This window comes from Podarcis pityusensis (assembly GCF_964106645.2).
Source record: "Podarcis pityusensis genome assembly, chromosome: 5".
NCBI lineage: Eukaryota > Metazoa > Chordata > Lepidosauria > Squamata > Lacertidae > Podarcis > Podarcis pityusensis.
Window position 1 is genome coordinate 63,180,127 of NC_138032.1, and position 22,060 is coordinate 63,202,186.

Consider the following 22,060-nt stretch of genomic DNA (forward strand, 5'->3'; position numbering starts at 1 on the left):
TATTTCACCCATTATTTCAAGTCTTCCTGTTTTGATGTTATCTGCTGCTCATATGTCAACTTCTACTTGTAGGTTAAATTGTATATTTTACCCTCTAAAATAATCTCCAAAACACTTCCACTCTTATCTTTATCTCATCCTTATTCCTTAGTTTCACAGTCATGGTTACTAATGCTATGTATTCTATCAATCTGTTTTGCCAAATTTCCATCGTGGGTATCTCTTCTTCTTTCTGTTTTTTCGCGTATACTGTTCTAGCTGCGGCGGTTGTGTACAGAAAAATACTGAGTGCCTTTTTTGGAATTGTAATATCATCACCTATTATCCCCAATAGAAAGGCCCCTAGCCTTTTGAGAAATGTGAGTTTTAGAATATTATTTAATTCTGTGTGGATCATTTCCCAATACTCTCCAGCATATTTACATGACCACCACATATGGATCAGGGTTCCCTCCACCTCGTGGCACCTCCAGAATAAATTAGACCCTTTTTTATACATTTTCACTAATTTGCTGGGTTTTGCTTAATAAGATAACAGGCAAATCCTATTCCGATATCGTAATATAAAGGTTGTGTAGAGCAGAAATACAGGTATGTTAATCATACAATTTGTGTTGTGCCTAACAACAAATGCAGTGTATATCCTCATAGTTCATGGACATGTTCAGGCCAGCATCAGATACAGTGTTCTTGAGTCAACAAAGCATGGTTTGTTGGAGTAGAAATGAGCAGTTAGCTCAAGCGCTTCCTCCTCCCACCATTGGCCTTAGATAAGACTTTCGGGATAATTAAAACAGTTTCCCCACGATACCTGACTTAGGAAACTGTGGTTTAAGTCAGGGTGGATGTCAGTCACTTGACATCATGTGACAACTTCAAATGGGCTGCCTGCCGGTGTCTATCTCCCAGTTCTTATTAATCAATAATAATTTTCTAAATTACTTCACTTTTTTCTGGCAGTGAAAAAGGAAAATCAAGACTAGAGTTTCTAATTTCCAGTAAGCTGACTCTAACATTGCTGCTATGCAAAATAAAGCTAAAACACAGCATTCTGGATTGACGAAATGTAGTTATGAAAACAAGCTTAATGCAAGAAATCGTAAAATAAGTGAGGTGAAGATAATGTTCTAAAAATAATGAGAACAGGGATTTAAAGAATGATCAGCTCTATTCACAAATAGTAGTAATGAATATAGACAAGCACGAATAAGAAAAACCATTCAAGATACATAAACAAATGGTCTTATTCAATTTATGATGAAAGCACAGTAGTTCAGGTCTCCGCACACTTTCATTGTGAATTACCACCCTTACAGAATAATTCAACATTGCACTTTCCTGATTGCTTGCCAGACAGAATGATCCCCACTCTCTTCTCCTCCCCATGCCCTGTTATCCTGACCCTCCAGAGCAGATTTGGGGGTTGTGGAGGGGGAGGAAAGCCCTGTTGCACTAATTGGAGTCCTTGCACTGGCTTCCGCTAGCACACTAGGTTAGTGGAATCTGACTCAACGTCTGCATTTCACATGGCAGAGTATCTGGTGCTGCTATACTTCTTTAAGCTTCTGTTTTCTTTTTTTATTTTAAAGACTGCAACTACATTTGAAAATAAGAGTTTTTGAAATCATGTTTAAGACAAAAAGTGACCATTATCAGAAAGGGTTCTTGCTACCACCATTTTAAACCTAATACGTTCACCAGAGGTAATAACGCTGTAATAAAAACGGACGGAATAAAACCTTAGGAGTGAGAGCTTGCATGCTGCTCTCACTTAACCAGACTTAAACCCTCTGCTATCACAGATTCAAAGCACATTTCAATCAGAAGGGTGGATGATCTATGCTGAAAAAGAGACAGGGGAAGTGAAACACACTGATTCATCTCAACTTTACTGTGGCATCAACCACAATATCTTTCTGGAAAATTTCTCAGGAATTGCTTTGTTTTCTGGTTTAAGAAGCAGTGCTGGGAGAGGTTTTTTCCACCAGTACAGCTATATAATACTCTTTTCACACTTATAAAGAAATATTTCTTCTAGTGTGCCAGCACTCACGCTTTGAAACTCTTTACCTATGTACTCTTTTAGGACCTGCTTAAAACATTTTTGTTTACGCAAGCCCATCCATGTAGATGTTGACATGCTTTAATCTCTCTTCAGTCTACTGTTAATTTTAATTATCCTTTAAATGTTTTTAATTACAGTATTTATTCTTAAACTGCTTTTTATTGGTAATTTTAATACTTCTTGTAAACCACTTACAGGCTTTGTAATTATCAACTGGTATATAAATTCTGTTAAATAAATGTGACACATTCTCAGTTGCTTTTAAAGGTGAATCAAATGCAGTAAATCACCATGTGTAAAGGCTACATCATCAAATAATTTCCATACAACATGTTTTTATTTTAACACATTTTTTTAAAAAAATTAATTTTCCATCATACAATTTAAGAAAAAAAGAGAAAAAATACATAACAGAAAAGAAACATTAAATCATTATACAATATCCAAAAAAGAAGAAAAACAACATAAACAAAATAAAATGAACCCACCACCCTGTTTAACTTCCCTCCACCACTACTCGTCTTCTCTAGAATCAATTTTACCCTTATCATTGCATTCTGGTTTTTATTTTTTCTATATGCATACATATGTCATTGATAATTTATTGCTTTGATGCATTTACATTCTTAGTCTAAGCATATTAGCATTTTTTTTTGGAGCAGTATTTTGCCATATAGTGATGAAAGCATTGCCATTCATTTTTCAGTTTTTGATTTGACTGCTGTCGTATGGATGCTGTTAGTTTAGCCAATTTTAAATACTCATTTAATTTGAGAATCCATTCCTCCTTGGTAGGTAATTCTTTAGCTTTCCATTTAGGTGCTATTACTATTCTAGCTGCGGTGGTCGCATATAAGAAAATGCTTTTTTTCGATTTAAGTATTTCTTTCCCTAATAGGCCCAGTAGGTAAGCCTCTGGTTTTTTCATTAGTGGGATTTTAAGCATTTTTTTTCAACTCCTCATGTATTTCTCCCCAGAAGTACTTAATTGGGGTACAGCTCTGACTTTAATCTTTCCATATGCAAGGTAGGTGTGCTATCCATACCTGTTGTTAAAGCCCTCAAGGTTTAATAAATCTGCTTTTTCCAAAGTGATCCATTCTTTCAGCCATACAAGGCATTCTGCTTCATAATATAATTTTTCCAATATAAAAGAATGCCTTGGAGCCTCACAGCACAGTTTAAAGGGACTCCCCAATCGAAAGCAGATCAGGTGCAAATGTAATGGAAGATTAAATACCTGTTCCAAATTTACTGAAGGGGTGATTGGGATTTCCAGTAGCCTTTTCCAGCTGAAATAGTCTCCAAGCATCATTCATTAAATTCTTCTCATGCTCAGAATCAACAGCATTCACTTCTCTGTCTTTGCAGCTTTCATCAAACAGAGGGCACAAGAAAAACTGAGCAAACCTGGAAGAAAAAAAGTCAGATTTCCCAAATCAATGTTTCAACAATTACATTTTATTTAATTAAAAATTTTGTTCACCTGGAGACACTCTGTTGCTAGGTAGTCTCATCACCAAGTGGATGTTCTAATCTAGTGCAATTTACTATAATGACCTTTTTAGCAGACAGGACACAATCTATGAGCAAGATACCATCAGCTGCCTTTTTGCTATCTCAGATCTGCTTCTTCTTGCTGTTGTCTTATGAACTAGCCACTGAAAGTTTCCTTAGCAGAGGCCTGCTGTGTATCTGTGAAAAAAGAGCTATTGGGACCTGCTCTACACAGATGTACTGAGGACCCTTCCAAAATCACCAAAGCTAATGTTACTAAGCCTCTCCTTGGCCCTCAACATGAACCAAGTAACTTTTTTTAAAAAAAGTAAAAGGACACAGACCATGACATGAGTGAGGGCTGTGCAGCCTGTTAATTACTTTGTCTTTGGAAAAAAAAAACATGCTAAATTACCTGGGAGTAAGCCCCACCAAATTCAACTTACTTCTAAGTAGACAGACCAGAGATTGAACTCTGAAGTAAAATCAAATATACAGTGTGCAGCAGTAGCTTGAATATCCCTATTTTCACCAAATATAAAATTCCACAGAGAGAAGATCCTTTGAGAGTCAGCTGATAAATATGCAACATATGCTGAGAGTGTAAGCATAATATATTTATAGAACAAACATATGTGAGGTTCCTATGCAACACTTTCATGGCTATGTAAAGTAATAGCAAAATGATAAACCATATGAAGTTTTTAAGACACTCGCCATACTGTTGATGAGTCTCTCCTCACTTAGAACCTATTTTGATATACTACCGCAAGGGCTCATTCCATATGTTTTCTTTTATCACTGTTATTCCCAAGATGTTAAAAGTATTTCAGTAATTTAGTTTTTACAATTGTATTAAAGTCATTATTATAAAAAAGCAGAAGTAATAAATACACTAAATAATGTTATCATCTGGTAGGACTCTCATGTTAATTGTGCTTGCTGGAAAGACAAAACCAAACCAATATATTTAATCATTAGTAGATATGCTCACCTGTCCAGGGCACCTTCCAAGTGTTCATGTGATACATCAAAATAAAAGTTGGTGTGTTCTCCACTGGTAAAAGCATTTGAACTTCCTGCGTGTTCACTGAGAAATTGGCTGTACTCATTTTCTTTTGGGTATTTCTCAGTTCCCAAAAAAAGCATATGTTCACAAAAATGGCTTAACCCAGCAATGTTAGGGGGATCAGATAATGACCCTATGAATAGGAGAAATGGGCAGAAATAGAGTCTTACTTTAAAAGCTGATACACAAATTCAGTATAAAGCAATCAAATCATCCAGAACAATCAACATTTTAACACTTTCTTTGGGTCAGAGAAATCATCTTACTGATTATGACTGCAAATATTTAGGAAATTATATAGCTCCATTTCCCTTTGCAGAAAAGCTAGGCTGGAATGCACCTGCTAGTATACAGCTGCTTCATACTAACTTTAGAGAAGCTATAGGAAAGGTGTTAGCTGGAAATCAGAGGCAAGTGGTTTATGTGAGCACCCCAAGCACTTCAAACTACAAAGAAAAGATATCTGATAAAGCAGGACATACGTATGTAACCATTTTGGTTTTTGGTTTTTAATCAGAACATCTAGGTAACAACCATGTTTGCTTAACATGCAAATACATCATTTTCAGGCCTACTATCTGACTTCTCAAACATATTACACAAGGAATAATTTTCATATGACATGCCATATGCCATTAATTTATATCAGGAAATTAAACTATTTTAATTCCCTGGCAGACACACTGGGAGCTTAAGCGCAGAAGGATATGGAGCATATAAATTGAGTTCTTCCATCATTCATCCTTGAAAAACTTAGACCTGCTTTAGAACAAGTAATTTATACAGCCAGTTTTATGACAAACCTAACTTCTGAGGCTAATCTGGCTAAGGCTACAATCCTACTTCCATTTACCTGGGAGAAAGCTGCACTGAATACAACAGGACTTACTTCTGAGTAGAAATGAATAGCCAGCGCTGTAAGACTGCAAACCTATACACATCTTCCTGGGAGTTCAATGGGGTTTTGTGCACTTCCAAATAATGTCAACTTCCAAGTAAGCAAAACTAGGATTGCAGCCTCAGTGTAGTATGTAGAAGGTTGTAAACCATTTTTTTTTGAAAGTTATCACATTTGAATTAGATTACAGTGCAAAACCAAGTTACAATATATTATAGATGATCATATACCTATGTGTACATCAAGTGCAGCTGAAGACTTGTCTGTAGTGGGGTCACTGATAAGCATTGCCTTGATGCCATTTGCCAGTTCTAGCCCACGATACTCTCGTTTATCTTCAGGTGATTTGATAATATCATTTGCTATTCTTTTAATAGCAAGATGACTCATTTTGTTGTGTGTTGCTTGCTGAAGCCTAAAAAAAAAAGCAGTAAAAGTTAAAGCCATATCTCAGTTCAAATAGCCTAAGAAAGAAAAGGGGGAGACACATTTGCAACTCAAGAACACTCAACTCTAGAAGGTCCAGGTCAAAAACTTATTGTCCACAGTCCAACACTGTAAGGCGTACTTAAGTTCACTGAAATCAATAGACTAAAGCTATATTACTTCCTTCAAATGTAGAACAGCTCTGAGTGCTTTCAATAACAAGTTGGCCTAATAATGGTCACAGTGAATCCAGTTTATTAATATCTATTTTATAATATTAAAAGCCTGTACTTTATTTCCTTTTTATCTATAACAATATAGTTGCTGTCAACCTTCACTAATTGATAATATTGGCTATATACTGAAAAAAGTGCAAAGTAAAATCAACATATGCTTGTCTAAATAAAAGCATTATTTCAGTTATGATGCAGTTTATAACATCATTTTCATCTGCCAAGAGTAGATTACTATAGCTCTTTAAATCCATGATGAATTGCTTTACAATGAAAATAGAATGCTACAGAGCCAAAATGAACTGACCAAGCAGGTTCAAAATGTCACAACCACACTCCCAATGACAAGCCAAAAACAATTTACTTCAATGTCTGTGATTCTCTGAATTAATTCAAGCCCACATGAAAGGTGAAGTCATTCATGCTGGGCTATTTACCTGACTACACCCTTATTCGGAACTGAATAAATATAATTGCATTTCCTGTATTTGTTCATGCTACATACACCCTATTCCTGACCTGTCATTGATCTAGCTAGAAGATAGGAACAAAAGAAAAGAAGAAGCATAGAAAAATAAGAAAACCATCCCTGCACATATTCCAGGTACTAGGCATCATTGCAAGAGCTTCTTGTTCTGTCTTTGCATACAGTCTCTTGTTTCTTGGCTTTCAGGTAAAGCATATAAATATATATTTAAAATATATGCCTAAAAGGAACAGCATGCCTTCTTCAACCTGCCAAATAAAAATGCTTTTGTGCTGCAATTCTATCCACACTTACCCAAGAGCAAGCCAAACTGAAAACTATGAGACTTATTTCTGAGTAGAAAGACACAAGATCAGCCTGTTAACAAGGTCCCTTTTCAGTTCCTAGATCATTCTCGCCTCTTTCACCCAAGTATCTTGTACTCTGCAAACTAAAGTGCTGAATGATTTGTTCCCAGTGTCTCCTGGCAATTACACCACCAGGCTGAAACACTGAAGACAAATACAAAGTGTATTAGCTATTTGGAGCAGAACAGCATCACATTACGATTGTTCTAAATAATTCATTTGATAAAACTACAAAGCTATTCCATCATTACTGTTACTGCCACAAAAGTAAAGAAACTTCAAAAGGAAAAAATAACAGCATAGAATTTTGGGAACAGTGCTATTTACTTTTTTTAAAAAAAGGTAACAGAAGAATGTGAAAAATTAAGGCTTAGAGGAAGGCGAAATAAGTACTAGAGAATAGTGTGTTTAAGGACTATTATGTATCTAGGCCAAAATCAGACCACATATTTAAAGACACACACATCACAATTACACACCCCAAATAGTTAGCAAGGTCTACAAAAAGCATTTTGGGTTCCACACAGTCAATTATCATGCAACTGTGCAGAGGACATCCATCCATATGGAACAGTGGATATTTTTAAACATTTTAATAGAGAAACGTAAATAAAAATAAATAAACTTACTTGCATAAATATTTTTATGTTCTCCAATCAATCTCATACTGGCCATGGGTTAAACTACATAGTAAAATTCCACTGTCTACTGACACTATCAAAGTCCATAGCCCTCACTTATATACTAAACATTTTACATTGATGTTTTATGCAAACCAGTTTGATCTCAGCTACAGCACACTGCATTTCTAAAATCAAGGTGTTCATCTTGCTCTGTATAGACTTCCTCATCCCTCATTGAGAACTGTGCTAACCTATGAAACAGCAGATGTGAACAAGACAAGCAAAAGAAAAAAATAGTCAAAAGATACCATGCCAAAGAGCAGAGGTTGCAGACAGGCACAATTAAGAATCAAACTGAGGGGTCAGGCAGCTGTAGAAGTGAAAGCCTGTAATAGCAACAACTGCTCCAGTAACAGAGGATTAGGATAAATTAATAAGAAATAATAGTTAAAAGGTAGGGGTGTAGTGGGGTTTAAAAGAGCAGAAGGAAATAGAGCCTATATGATACACAGATGTCATATTTGAGAGTTGCATAGGTATTCAGTGCAGACAGCAGTCGGACTCTGTGGAGCTTATGTTGGGATTCATGTTCCGGTTGGGAGTTCAACAGTGCGCCAGCTGCCCAGCTGATTTCCTAGCTTAGATTGTGGACATGATCTGAGACCTAGTATTGGACTGATCAGTGGAGCATAAAAGGAACTGACTTGTGTACCACAAGCCTCACTCTGCCACTAATGCTGTTTAACGTCTATATGAAACCGTTGGTAGATACCATCCAGGACTTTGAAGTGAGACATAATTCATATATTGATACCACCCAGTCCAGGAATCGCTTAGTTCTGAACCAGTGACTAGAATGCCACAGCCAAGTGTTGGAAGGAACCAATTGGGTAGCCACCAAGGGAAAAAGGCTCAGAGCCCAAAGAATGGTAGTGGGACAATGATGAGTAGTCAGAGGGAGAAGACTGGGAAGTTGAGATGTTGGAAGCTGAAGGGATAACAGGGCTCAGTGAGTTGGGAGAGTGTGGCAGAAAGAAGTCAAGAATTGGAGGCTGAAGCTGCAGAGTAGAAGGAGGGAGGTCAAAAGGCAGAGATGAGTCAGGCTGGTGAAGAGTTATGGGTGTCTCCCGCTCCTGCTGCAACAAGTTCCCCCTCCCAACTCACAGAACCAAGAGAGGAATAAAATGGGCAAAGCAGACAGACTGCACACAGGCAAAGTCTCCAATTGCTTGCAAGAAGCCCTGGAGAGGAGGAGACTTAAGACAAGGAGTACTCAGCTAAATCTGTGAAGACTGATTCTCTAACCAAGAGTTAACTTCAGCTGTGTGATTTGCTGACCTGCTTGCTCTGTGACATAGAAGGTGTGGATGTGGTCAGCCAAACTAATTGTATCCAGACAAGTCAGAAGTGATGTGAGTAAATAACCCTAAAGCTTTGGAGGGAGGTTATGCACATAATCATCTAAGGCATAGTCTTGGACAGAATCTGCAACTATTTAAATCAATGAGATCTCGCCCCACTGACCCATGTTTTTATCACCTTGAAAATCAAGTAATGCAATGTGTACTACATTCAGCTGCCCTCATAAATGACTCATGAGCTACAGCTAGTACAGAATATCACTGCTTGCTTCCTGATGAACATGGGGAGGTGATTAACATATAATCAATTTTGCAGGAGCTGTACTAGTTTCCTGAGAACTTCTGAGCCTAATTCAATATCATAGTACTTACCTTTAAACCAGAGAAAGCTAACCTGTGACCCTATAGTTGTTTCTGGACTACAACTTCCATCATCCCCGACTATGGGTCATGTTGACTAGGGGGTGATGGGAGTTGGGAGACCAACATCATCTGGAAGGCCACAAGCTCCCTATCTCTGCTTTAAATCATGCACAGCCTGGACCCAGCATTCATCAATAGGGACCACCTCTCTCTGTATTGAACCCTATTATGGTGTAAGATAAAAGATCAAGTCCTGCTCTGTATTTCCTCAGGAAGTGAAATCAGCAGCTAAAAGCCAGTCTTTCATTTGTTATCACTCCGAGATTCGGGAATAACTTTCTAAATGGATTTTTTTAAATAAAAAAAGTCTGTCTTGATGGCATTCTGGAGGGATTTGCAAACTATTTTACATGAAGTAGACAGAAGCTAAATAGGATGCTTTGGAGTGGTATGACTTTTATTATTAGGTTGTGGTTTTTTGTGCTTTTATGTTCTATCAGATTTTAAGTATTGCTTTTCATTTTAATGCAAAGTGCACTGAGCTTAGTAAAAGTAGCATACAAATGTTTTGAGGCACAGACACTGGACTGGAAGTAAGAGGAAAGGGTCCACAGAATGGGTCCAAGTTAAGTTTTTCACTTAGAAAGCAACCAGAATAGTGCATTTTGCATTTAAGCTGTGGGCCTTTCCCAATTTATACTGGAGCTAAGAAGCTGTATATAAAGTACTGCTTTGGCTGATTGGCCTCTGAAAGCTGACATTATGGAACAGTTAACAACATTTACCTTTCGATCCACAGTTAAGGATGAGTCCTAAATTAGAGTAATAAAGCCTGTAATGAACAGTATGTTGCAAAATATAGCACAAGGTAGAGCAGAAGGATTCAAATGGCTACAATGTCAGAAATTCCCGCAACTGACAAATTCAGGTATGACACCCACAGAAGCCAATGTTTCCATTAAATAAAATCCACCAGCTGCACAATTCCTGCCAAATGGCAATCAGGTTAATGTAACTTCTCACCTCTTCTATAACGAAGACAGCATTCAGAGCTTTGGAGGAATTCATTAAAACTCACTACTATCATATACAAATAAAAAATAACCAAGTCCATTCCCTAACATAGCTTTTAGCCTAGTCCTCCTTATGCACATTCCTTGTTGACCTTAAAAAACTCTTAAAGACAGGGAGTGAAGATGAGGGGGCTGATATTGTGACATATTTCCTAAAGTAATAGTGACATTTAAAGGCACATCAGCCAATAACAAGCTTTTTTTTTTGACATATTACTCTCAGTAATGAAAAAGAGGCATTTTCATCAATGTACAGATCTATTTAAATACATTACTGTTCAGTAGTTTTAAGTCACACTTTTTATATTGTTCAGTGTGATACAACACAAAAGTTCATTGTACTTAGAAAAGATCTAGCAGTGTCACCCCCCTATCTCCAGAGTCAGACTTCAACCACATCTGCATCATCACTCATGTCCCAAGCAAGTGGTGTGGTAAAGTACCATCACTCACCTGACCTCTGGTCAGTTGTTGCTCTAACCAGGAGGTGAAGCCATGTTGGTACAGTGCTCTCACTGGTGTGTTTGTACCATGCTGCCCTTGCTGCTGCCTTTCCCCTCCCAATAGTCCTCCAGCTAAGCAGCAGCAACATGAGGGCAGGTAAGTGGCGACACCACACCACCTGCTACTTACCCCAAGTAATTTAAAAATCTCTGTAACTACTAAGTTCACTGTTTGGAAGTCACTGGCTATATCTAGTAATCAAGGAAGTGAGATAGATCATAGAACTGTAAGCTTGGAAGGGACCTCAAGGATCATCTAGTCCAACTCCCCTCAAGGATCATCTAGTCCAACATGCAGAAATCACTAGTGACTCATGTTAAGTTTGTGGTCTACTAAGACCCCTAAAGCCTTTTCACATGTACTACTGGCAAGCCAGGTGTCCCCCATCTTATATTTGTGCAGCTGGTTATTGCTGCACATGTGCAGAACCTTAGATTTGTCCCTATTGAAATTCATTTTGTTAGTTTGGCCCATTTCTCCAATCTGCTGAAGTCATCTTGAATCCTAATTCTGTCTTCTGCAGCATCACCTACCCCTCCCAGTTAGGTGTCATGTGCAAATCTGATGAGCATCCCCTCAATTCCTTCATCAAAGTCATTAAACAGATGTTTAACAACAGGCCAGACTTGTCACTTTTTTCCAGGATTAAAAATGATTTTGCCATAAATGCTTTAAGAATTATGATGTTTTAAAGACTTTTACATACGAAGTGTTGACAAACTCAGCTACAAATATCTCTACTCTACCTAATTCATAAATCTAAGTCAAAAGTACCTCCAGAAATGTATAAATGGCATCTCCCTGCAGCCCGCTTTTGTCATGACGTTTTTAAATTGATAACTGTCTGCTTTATTTTAGAATCCTGAGTTTAGTTCTTGTTCAAATGCTACATAGAAGCAGAAAAAGAAAATGAATCCTAGAGTTGACAGATCTCACTGTAGGTAAGAATCTGTTTCCTTCTGCATGTTACAGCAAAAGCATGACTCATCCCTACTTGCGCTTCCTATGCATCTAATTTAACACACACCTTGGCTTTCACAGTTCCTACTTTTTTTGTCCTGGCAAGGGCTCTGTGTCTTTATTAGGCCTCTGACAGGCAAATAAAACATGTAACAAATTTGCCAAGCAATGGTACATAGTCTTCAGAAAGCTATATCTGTTGAAATTCTACCTGTTATGCAGCTGTTAGAGGCACAAAAAACTCATCATAATTATGAAGATACTTTCAACAGAAGCTAAATGCACTTGCTAAGGTGGTACCTAATAATACTTCTGGGAACAAGTATTGAACTAGCATGTGACAGTCTGAGTAATCTATATTTATAGCAGCTTAAACACTGACCCGGAATAACCCAGATAATGAGATCAATTAATTTCCAGTTCAATTAAAAACAGGACTTTTCCTATGGAGATACACTTTGGATGTATAGTGGCTTATTCTTCCCTCTCTCTCTGCCTCCTGGATATTTTTATAGAGAAACGCATTACTTACATGCCATATATTAGTGACACTTCTCACAACCTCAACAGGGAAATGGCTTTCATCAAATTAGTTCCTAAGCTTGTGCAAGGCAAACCAGAACAATAAGCATTCTTCTAAACAAGAATATGAACACCCCCCAATTCACCACTTGTATATCTTTTTGCTTTATATATCTAGATATATAAAGCGTATCTTTATACTTCCTGGGGATTCTCAATAATAACCAGTTCTGAAATAGTTAATACTGTACCATTAAAGAGGAAATGTTGTACGATGGCACACATCACGGATGCAAAGTTTGAGTTACTTTCAACAGAACATTTTTATGATGAAAGTGGCTTGCAACTGAGATCTAAACAATTGCGTGGGAAGGAGTTACAGAAAGGATACACACAAAAACACATACGTACTCCCAAGCTGTTTATAAAGGTTTTTACAGTGATTTAGAGGAATGCTTCTGTCATAAGCATTTATTTTCAGTAATGATAAACTATGTTTATCATTTCTAAAAATAAAGAGGACCCATAGTGGTATACAATATAATAAACTAAAATTAAATTATGAACATAATAACATTAATTGCAAGAAGAACCCTCACAAGTGGTGTACAAAGTTCTGGCATTTCAGGTGCTGTCATTAAAGGGTAGCCACACAGGAAGTGACTCAAATGGAATAACAGGAAGGATAAATGCTGTTATTCATGTATTGAGCAAGGGGTTGGGCTTAATGGCTTACAAGCCCCCCCCCCCATTCAATCATCATATACAAGACTATTTGGTGGCAATAACAGGCATTAACATGCTTAGAAGAGGAAACAGAGAAGTTTCACCAAAGTGAGAATAAGATAGAGGAAAAAATACACAACAGTTCATTTTGAAAAGATGTTTTTTCATACCATGCACAGTGCAGCAACACAGAAGCAGATGCTCACAAAGCCTGAAGTTCTCTGGCAATAACTTAATGGGAAAATATCAGTGAGGTGCACAGGTGTCTGCAAGAGCTGAACTGAAAGGTTAATTTACTGCAACACGTAGGACTTTATTCGCACAATGAAAAGAAAGATTGCTATCTCATATCAGAACAAGTAGGAAGCCCAAAATGATTCAGCTACATCCCTAGCTGACTATCTTGCATCACTCAAAGGTCACTGTTTTTCTACAGTATTGTGAACTCCATCCAGCAGATATAATAACCAGATATATTCACCTGATACCTCTCTTTCCTCACAAAATAAAGGGTCAAGAGCTCCTGATCTTACTGATTATTTGTCAATGCCTTCAAGCTTTGATATACCTGAAGTATAATTTTTATCCCAGAAAACCAGATAAGACTCCTGCCCTTGCTCTGGTCTGCATAATTATCTCTTCTTTTTAGTCTTTGTAGAACTTATTTACTCATTTTATTATGATTATCCCCCCCCCACCTTAGGAAAATAATAAAACTAACTTTTTATCTTGCTTCCCCTTTTCCTTCGTTTCCCTTGTAGTTTAAGATCACATTTCTTTCGGCCTTCCAACAGTATTCCTCTCTAATTGGCTTGTTTCTTGCTGTCCCTTCCATTTTCACAAGGGCCCACACAATCTAATGTTTCAGTGACAAAGGATGGAGACAAGACTACTAATCATGGGAACACTACTTAGAATTGATCCCAATGGTAGTTTAAGTGTGTGATGAGCTGGTTGCTGGGAGGATTCTACTCACTTACTTCATAGGGTACTTATAAATAGGAACCACGTGACAAACTGGTATCTGTTTATATCTGGGAAATATGTCAACCAATATTTTAAATATTAAGCCACCCTGTATACTACAAAAAAAACCTAGTTAAAAAACTGGACTGCACTCTTGCCAGCTGCTTTAACCAAAAAAAGTAACACAATTTTTTCCTAACCACTTTTGTTGTTTCCTGTAATCAATTCTTATCTAGTAGGTACCTTAGAAAGATAAAAGAAAGCCAACCTATACCCTCTCTTTGTTATTTGCTGCTGTATGATCACCTTATAACAGGGATGGCTAATCTCAGTTCAGGTCTGATCTGACCCCTTAAGCAAATTTTTCTGGCCCTCCCAGAACTCTGATTTTTGCTGAAGCAGCAAAAAAGAAAGAAAATGAAACGGACACAGTGCTGGAGTGGGAAGAGCCCAGTTCCCCAAAGGGAATTCAAATCACTCTCCAGTGTCATGAGATTGATCATCTGAGCAGAGAGGGAATGATAATCACCCTCAGCGTGGATCAGCTGGGGTGGGGAGGCTGTCTGCCTGTGGATATTCTGTGTAAGAGTGTCTGCACGCATGCAACATGCAAGTACATTAATGAGTGTGTGGCAGCCACACCTACTACTGGAATGGGGCCCCTAAGTGAATCCCTCAAGTCAAAGAAAGCTACCCTGCCTTACAGAGAGAAGACTCAATTAACATACTACACAAATTTTCTATCAAGATACTAACCTTTCATGAAATCAGCAACATAGGGCCTGATCTATCAAGAAAAATGGCTCTCTTGCTTTAAGCCTCTGTGAGAAACAGTTATATTTCAGTAATTGGGATGAGTTCATCAGTTTGAAGCACCTGCGTTATCTCACCCTCCTGTGTCTCAAGGTCAGCGACTGGGCCTGCTAATTGAGAATCGACTACAGCTGTGAGAATGAACATATGCCCAAGTTCAGGAAGTTTCTAAGCGTTTCATTGGCTCAGGGGACTCACCCCAGTTGCTATACCTTTTTACTATAAAGTTAGCCATTGCCTTCACCCCTTTGTCTCTTCTTTCCTGTTGCTTGTACCTGTTTCTTTGTAATGCCTGCAAGATCCTATTTTCTGTGCTAGGGAAGCTTTCGGGTCAGTTTTAGAAAGTTAGTTTCATGATTCCATTCATAATTGTCAATTGTATTTAAGATCTGCACTTTTTATGGGACTTTCACATGCTTTTCTTTTGAATAACTATATCATTTAAGATGGGTGTCTGTCTTTTGGGATAAAGCCTTGGTACTGAATCCAGTTCCTAAGTGCCCTGCTTTTAACTTCTCCTTCTCTGATATCCTAGAAGGATTCAGTAAGGGTCTCTCAGCCCAGGCTGGTTGGACTTAAGGAGTGGTGGTAGTATACTATATTGCAGGGTTGGTTTTATACCCTGCTCAGTAGACAAGATCTGAAACATCAAGAACTGTGCCCAGGGATTTGAGGTAGAAGTTCTTGACATCAATGTAGCCCACAACTGTGACACACATTTCAGATTCAATGATACACTGGTACTATAAATCTAATGGGATCAAGAGAAAGTAAAAGAGCATAATTTCATACTCTGACATTGAAATGGAGATACTCTGTTAGCAAACAGGAGCCACAGCCCAAAAAAATGGGGGGGGGGGAGAGAAGTTAAAAAACCTATTTCTGGAGATGATAGAATTTCTTGTGAATAAGAAAAAATAACAAACAAAGTGAACAAAAGGTGTAACAGTGTAGGATGGGAGCCTGGATGGATGATCTCATTGTATTAGTATTGGCCATGTCCAAACATTCATAGGGTGGATAGAAAATCCAACTACTGTCTATTGCTCCAGCAAAACGAAGCTATCTTCTGTTGTGCGATTCAGCAACTATTTGATCAATGAATTAAACATTGTGCCCAACTGGAAAGGTATCCTCAATTTACCTTTTAAAAAAATCAGTATTGATAATGTATTAAAAAGTTCAAAGAACATTTTAGAAGTACCATTTGCTCCAGGAAGACACAGGAGGGCTGAGAAATCAAATCATCTGAAGAACTTTTAATGTGAAAATGTATGCAGAGCAACTAAAAATTAAGATTTCTTTAAATAGGAGATAGCCCTACTTCTGATGTTGTGTACAGTACATGCATGTGGTGCACATACGGGCAGAAAAGAATAATTAAAGCATGAAATAATCTGAAGTGTTGCCAACTCGTTTTATGGATTGTGTTCTTTAAAAAATTTACTGATGCAGTTATGTGGGCCTAATTCCAACAGAATCAAGGGGTGCATTTATTTCCAACATATATCAGAGTATTAAGTTACCTTTGGTGAAAGCTTCTCAGTCATCCTTTCTTAATATGTTAGCAACAGATTTATATTTAATAAATAGATCAAATAATTTTTTATAATAGTTCTTAAGTTCAAAAATCTTGCTACTACATGACACATTCACTGGAAACCTGTACAACCTGATCTTATTTATGTATGTTTAGTGGTAGGCAACTCCCACCAAGTTCAATGGAGTTTAATTCCAAGAGCACTTTGTTGCACCTCATCTTACTACATTAACCCAAGCCTATACATTTTCAAAGCTTTGCACGCTTTTGTTCAGCACTGTGGTTGTTCTTCCTCATACAGACCAATCTGTCAGAAAACAGATGCCCTATATACCTGCTGTATATTGTACTTAAACTACTGTATTTAAACTAACCGTTGCCTCATTTGTATTTAAGTATGTTTTCTGAGTACAAGCCAAATCCTACTCTGTTCAATTATGGCATACCTTTTGAATTCAAAATGATTTATGGTACAATTGTACAGCTGTCTACTAAGAAGTCTTATTTAGTTCAGTGGGGACTTACTCCCAAGTAAGTGTGTTTAGCATTGCTGCATGTGTTCTATAAAGTAAAACAGTTGTTAAACAGTGTCAAAACCACAGTTTTGAATGGGTGGGGAGAGAAGCTTCCTTCCTGCGGAACAACTTATAAAGGTGTCTAATGCATTCCTAACTTACATAATGTTGGGCTAACATGGTTCCCGATTCTTGCTCTAAACAAAGTTGTCTGCACTGTGTTTTTAAGTCCACATGAAAGCCATGCAAGCATTAAAAGCTAATCCTCTTCAAAGACAACGGAAATCTGATAAACCTGTTACGTACACACTTGCAGGGAAGTACTTTCCATCAGCCCTGTAGGTAAACAACTAATATTGCCAACTCATGCAAAACAGTCGCACTTAAAAAACAGCAACACGATATTGCAAAACCCTCGCCTGCATGCATGTATTTTGTGCTCTCGTTTCTGACATTCGCACACACTAAGAGAAAAGCATTCGTGTACCGACGGCGACACAGTATTTAAAGACGATCGCAGTTTGCGAAGAAAAAAACTCGATTTCCCAGATTTTTTCTGCGAAAAAAAATTCTTTCGCTCGAATTTCAGCGATCGTTCGCCGCTTGCTAAGTTCTCCCCTTAGTAAACCGGTTACGACCAATGTGACGTTGAATTCCTCCCATTAAAAACATGACTCCCAGCAAAAAATACAAGGGGTGGGCGGAGGGGTAGGGAAAAGAAAACAACCACAGCCACCACTGAGCGTTATTTGCGCCAGCTGTTTACGACTTGCTTACTCCTACTTGCACCACTACACCCGACTCAATCGCTTGGGGGCTATTTCGCAGCCGCATACGACCCCCTTTCTTGCCTACCAGAGTCACTTCGCAGACTCGGAGAAAGAGGCCGCTACACCGCCCCTTCCCCTCAAAGCCAAGCCTCCCTCCTTAAACAGCTCAGTGCCAGAGTCCACCTTCCCTTCCCCCACGGCCTCGCATTAGCGCTGATTCACCCGCTCCCAGGTAGAGGTCCCCCTCCAGAAAAATCACACACATTTAACCGCCTGTTATACAACCAGGGCAGAAACCCAGGTGGGGGGGGGGTGGAGAGAGACATCCCACCCCACCCTCCTCCTCGCGCCTCCTCAACGGCTTACACAACGGAAAGAGGGAGCTGGGGGGCGCGCGCACACACACACACACCCCTCTCCCCCCCCTTAATACTACTCCTGCTGCTACTACTACTACTACATTGGCACACAACACCCCCATTTTGGGGCAACGGCGCGCCGCGTGGCGGAGGAGGTGGGGAAGGAGACACGATACCCGGAGACGAAGAGCCGCTGTCGCAGCGAAAGCAGGCGAGGCGGAGCGAGAGGCCGAGCGAAGCAGCAGCCCCAGGAGAGCAGCACAGTCCTGCTGAGGAGAGGAATAAGCCGGGGGAACCGCTGCCGCATTATATCCCGGCCCTGCCTGTTGTCGCCGGTGCTCAAGCCCGGCCTACCTCTCCGCCGCTCCTCCCTCAGCAGAAGCCGCTTCTGGCCGGCGGAGGCGCCATTTTCTCTGCCCTCGTTTACCCGGCGGAGTGTCGCTGCTGCTGCCCTCGCCCACCTCCTCCTCCCTTCAAGCCCCGCGCCGAGGCCTGGAAGCACTTCTGCTGCTCCTACCTGGGGCCGAGGGGAACCAAGTCGCCTTCCTGCGGAGGGACGGCTAAGAGAAAGACCGAGGGCGGCGGCGGCGGCGGCGGCTGCAGAAGCGACGCGGCGGGAAAGCGCCTGTTGCTGCTGCTGCGGTATAAAAGGAGCAAAAGGCCGCCGAGCTGTCTGCTGCTCTTCTCGATCGCGGGGTTGAGGGATTCCCGTTATGGAGAATGATGACAGGCTGGTTTCTAAGACACTCGCCCTTTGCACGCTTTGCTTCGATAGTCGACCCCGTTTTAACTTCCGAGTTAAAAGCATGCACGTGCGAAAGGAACTGGCACATGGGTGGAACGCGCCAGAGCGCGCGCTCTCATTCTGCTTCTCCGGGAGACCCTCCTAACTATACACTTACCTAGGGGGAGAACGAGCCTTGCCACCATCCACTGGATTTTGCTTCCGATTAAAATGGGTTAGGAGACATCACCGCTCGAGCCCGGCATCCTTCCGATTCCGGAAGAACAACGCGATCTGCGGCAGGGGCTGTTGCAGGCGGATGGCTTGCTCGGCACGAGCGTCGGCAGACAACAGCCTACTAGACGGTTGTACGTATGCGAAACCGGCTGCCCCAGTAATGAAGCAGTTGGAAGGCAGCATCACCTGTCTCCTGTGTGGGATCCTTTTTTAAACAGCCAGATCCGATGCAGATAGGCGCGCCTATGCCTTTTGATTTCGATGGGTTATGCGCTAAGCTGCGTAGAATCGGTGTAAGAATAAAAAGGGCTTCAGAAATACCGGTAATCTGTGAAATGGCAACGGTAAAATCAAGCTAAATGATCAAGGCGCACGTGGATTTGGCACAGAGGCAAAAACTAGCCTTGGGCACAAACTTAAGCATCCTAAGAGTTTCTGTTTATTATTAAAGGAAAGTTCTAGCCCTCTAGTCTGAAATATAGGTTCCTTCCTATATTCTTATTTGCCTCTCCCTGAGATTAAAAGCAAAACAAATTATGCAAATAAGTACAAATACTTTGTTTTGAATTTACATATACATATAACTAGTTTTGTGTGGATGAGACCAAATGTCCATCTAGGAGTCTAGTGTTACATTTCCAGCTATGACTAGCAAGCTACTTGTTGAAAACTTAAAAGTGTAGCATGAAGACAACAGCCTCTTCCTGTTCTTTGTCTCCAGCACCTGGTCATAAAATTCATCCTTTTTTCACAGAATTTTATTGATCTTGGTGTAAAATTCTGGTGTTAGTGGGTTGTTGTTTTTTCCCTTTTAAAGCACAAATTATATGCAGGCTGGTATTTAGTCAAACTTCATAAGAGGAACCTGCTGGATCAGGCCAATACCCCTTCCTAGTCCATCATCCTGGAGTATAATGGGGTAGATCGTAAAGAACTCAGGGTATTTCTGCAAGGCAGGAATCTTTGGAAGAATTATACAGGCCTATAAAATCAGTACAAAAGTTCCCATTAACTTTAATTGCAGCTTTCAAGCTTGTTCTGTTTGGCTGATGATGTACAGTTTAAAAATCACTGTTAATTTCTTCTTCCAAAGTTGCACAGACGACATTTGACATATTTTAATTAGAGTAACATAATTCATACTTCCAGGAATACTAAACACATGTGGAATCAGAGAGTTGTAGAAGGAAGGACCCCGAGGGTCATCTAGTCCAACCCCCTGAAATTCAGGAATCTCAACTAAAGCATTCATGTCAGATGGCCATCCAGCCTCTGCTTAAAAACCTCCAAGGAAGGAGAGTCCACAACTGCCTGAGGGAGTCTGCACACATTCCACCTCTGCACACATTCCAGTTTGCCAATATCCTCCTCAAATTGTGGCACCCAGAACTGGACAGAGCATTGGTGCCAAGGTCTGTGTGACATGGGGAGGGGATGCTTGTTGTGTGCGCATGAGGTCACATGTTTGACATATGTGTGACATCACACATATCAGGAGGAGGCCGCAAGGCCCAGGGAGGTCTGCTGCCACCACAGTTAAGCCTGATAAGGCCTTCCGCCACCACAGGGAAGCAGCTCATTGTCTGACATGCATTCTGGGTCTTATTAACCCTATAAACAATAATGGCTCCCAGTGGGTTTTTAATGATGGGCAACTAGGCCAGTCAGGCCTCCTGAAGCAACAGCTGTGATGGAAAAGTTTGTTTTGCTTGGCAGGTTGGGTCAACAAGTGTTTTCTGTTTCTTTTTCCCTGCCAGCAAATGGTTAGCAAACAGCAGCTTATGATTGACTGGGGGTTCCAGGAGGGGGTGTTGAAAAGGAGAGGATTTGGAGAGACAGTTTTTAGTTTGAGATAGAGTAGGTTGGGAGAATAGGTAGGGAGACGGGGAGTGAGAGGAGAGAGTTTGTTCTGGGTAGAAACACCCACTCTAAGGAATATATCACAAGCTAGAGAAAGGAGTCTCTGAGCTTATTGTGAAGGACAGTGTGTGGTGTCCTGTAAGAGTAATTAGGCCAGGAATTAACTGGGAGGCTGAGCCAGGAGAAGTAGAAGCTGTGAGAATACAGTCTACTTAGGTCTCATTCCAGTCAGGAGGGGAGATTCTTCTTCTACGAAAAAAGACTCCCAAACCATTTACGAGGGGTGTGGAGATCCCTTGAGTCTGTTACTTGGAGTACCTCAGGAGTAGGGTTGTCTAAGGGGTGTGTAACTGACAGGAAGTACCACCTTGTTTTAAGAACCAAAATATTAAGCAGCAACAGCTGTGCAACAACAGAGAGCACTGAAGTGAAATATTACAATCTGAAGTATCCTGTGTTTTACCCACTTGTGTCATAAACTTCCTTTTTTAAATAAAATCTTTATTCTTTATTTGATCAAATCCTGCTTGAGACTCCAAATTATTAAGTTTTCCCTCACACAAGTCCCCCACAAGATAATCTGGGGTATTTTGTGGGAATACGTGGAACTGGTGTTCTGTGAGGTGGGTGCACTATATTTAAGTGAGGGTGGGCCCAACGGCACCGGGGGGGGGGAGGGCTGTTGTGCCGTCGCATATTAATTGGTGGCAGCGCCGTGATACGAAGTTAAAACCCACACAGAAATGTACCCAGAGATACAGAACAACCAGTTTAATAAAGTATTGAGGATATTTTATTAAAAGAAGAAAAATTTTCTGTCAGAAAATGACCAGCAAGCGCCAAGCAAAAGAGACTCGGGATGACCCAGTGCAGGGAGCTGCTGCATTTGAGGAGAATCCTAATACTGAATTAGAAATGACGAGGCTAAGATTAGAATTGGCTAAAGTTGAAGCAGAGAAAGAAAAACAAATTGAAGCAGAAAGAGAGAAGGCCAGAATCACAGCTGACGTTCAGGTAGCACAGATACAGGCTGAGAGAGATATGGCAGAGAGAGAAGATTAGCTCATGAGGAAAAAAAGAAAGATGCCAGATTAGCCCAAGAATACAGAGAAAGGGAGGCCA

At 40.0% G+C, this 22,060-nt stretch overlaps 1 protein-coding gene across 7 annotated transcripts in view; it reads right to left on the reverse strand.

Moving 5' to 3' along the window:
* Positions 1 to 21,414, reverse strand: part of IDE (insulin degrading enzyme) — a 53,067-nt gene extending 31,653 nt beyond the window's left edge. For 2 of the 7 annotated variants that reach the window (XM_081006761.1, XM_081006760.1), the window contains exons 1-4: positions 18,294 to 18,465; positions 5,760 to 5,944; positions 4,557 to 4,764; positions 3,306 to 3,475 (exon numbers count right to left, since the gene is read on the reverse strand). In XM_081006761.1, the coding sequence (XP_080862887.1) occupies positions 3,306 to 3,475; positions 4,557 to 4,764; positions 5,760 to 5,944; positions 18,294 to 18,424 (694 nt within the window). In that variant the 5' untranslated portion in view covers positions 18,425 to 18,465. The other 5 variants (XM_081006763.1, XM_081006765.1, XM_081006766.1 and 2 more) reach the window with 5 other exon arrangements.
* Positions 21,415 to 22,060: the final 646 nt, after the last annotated feature.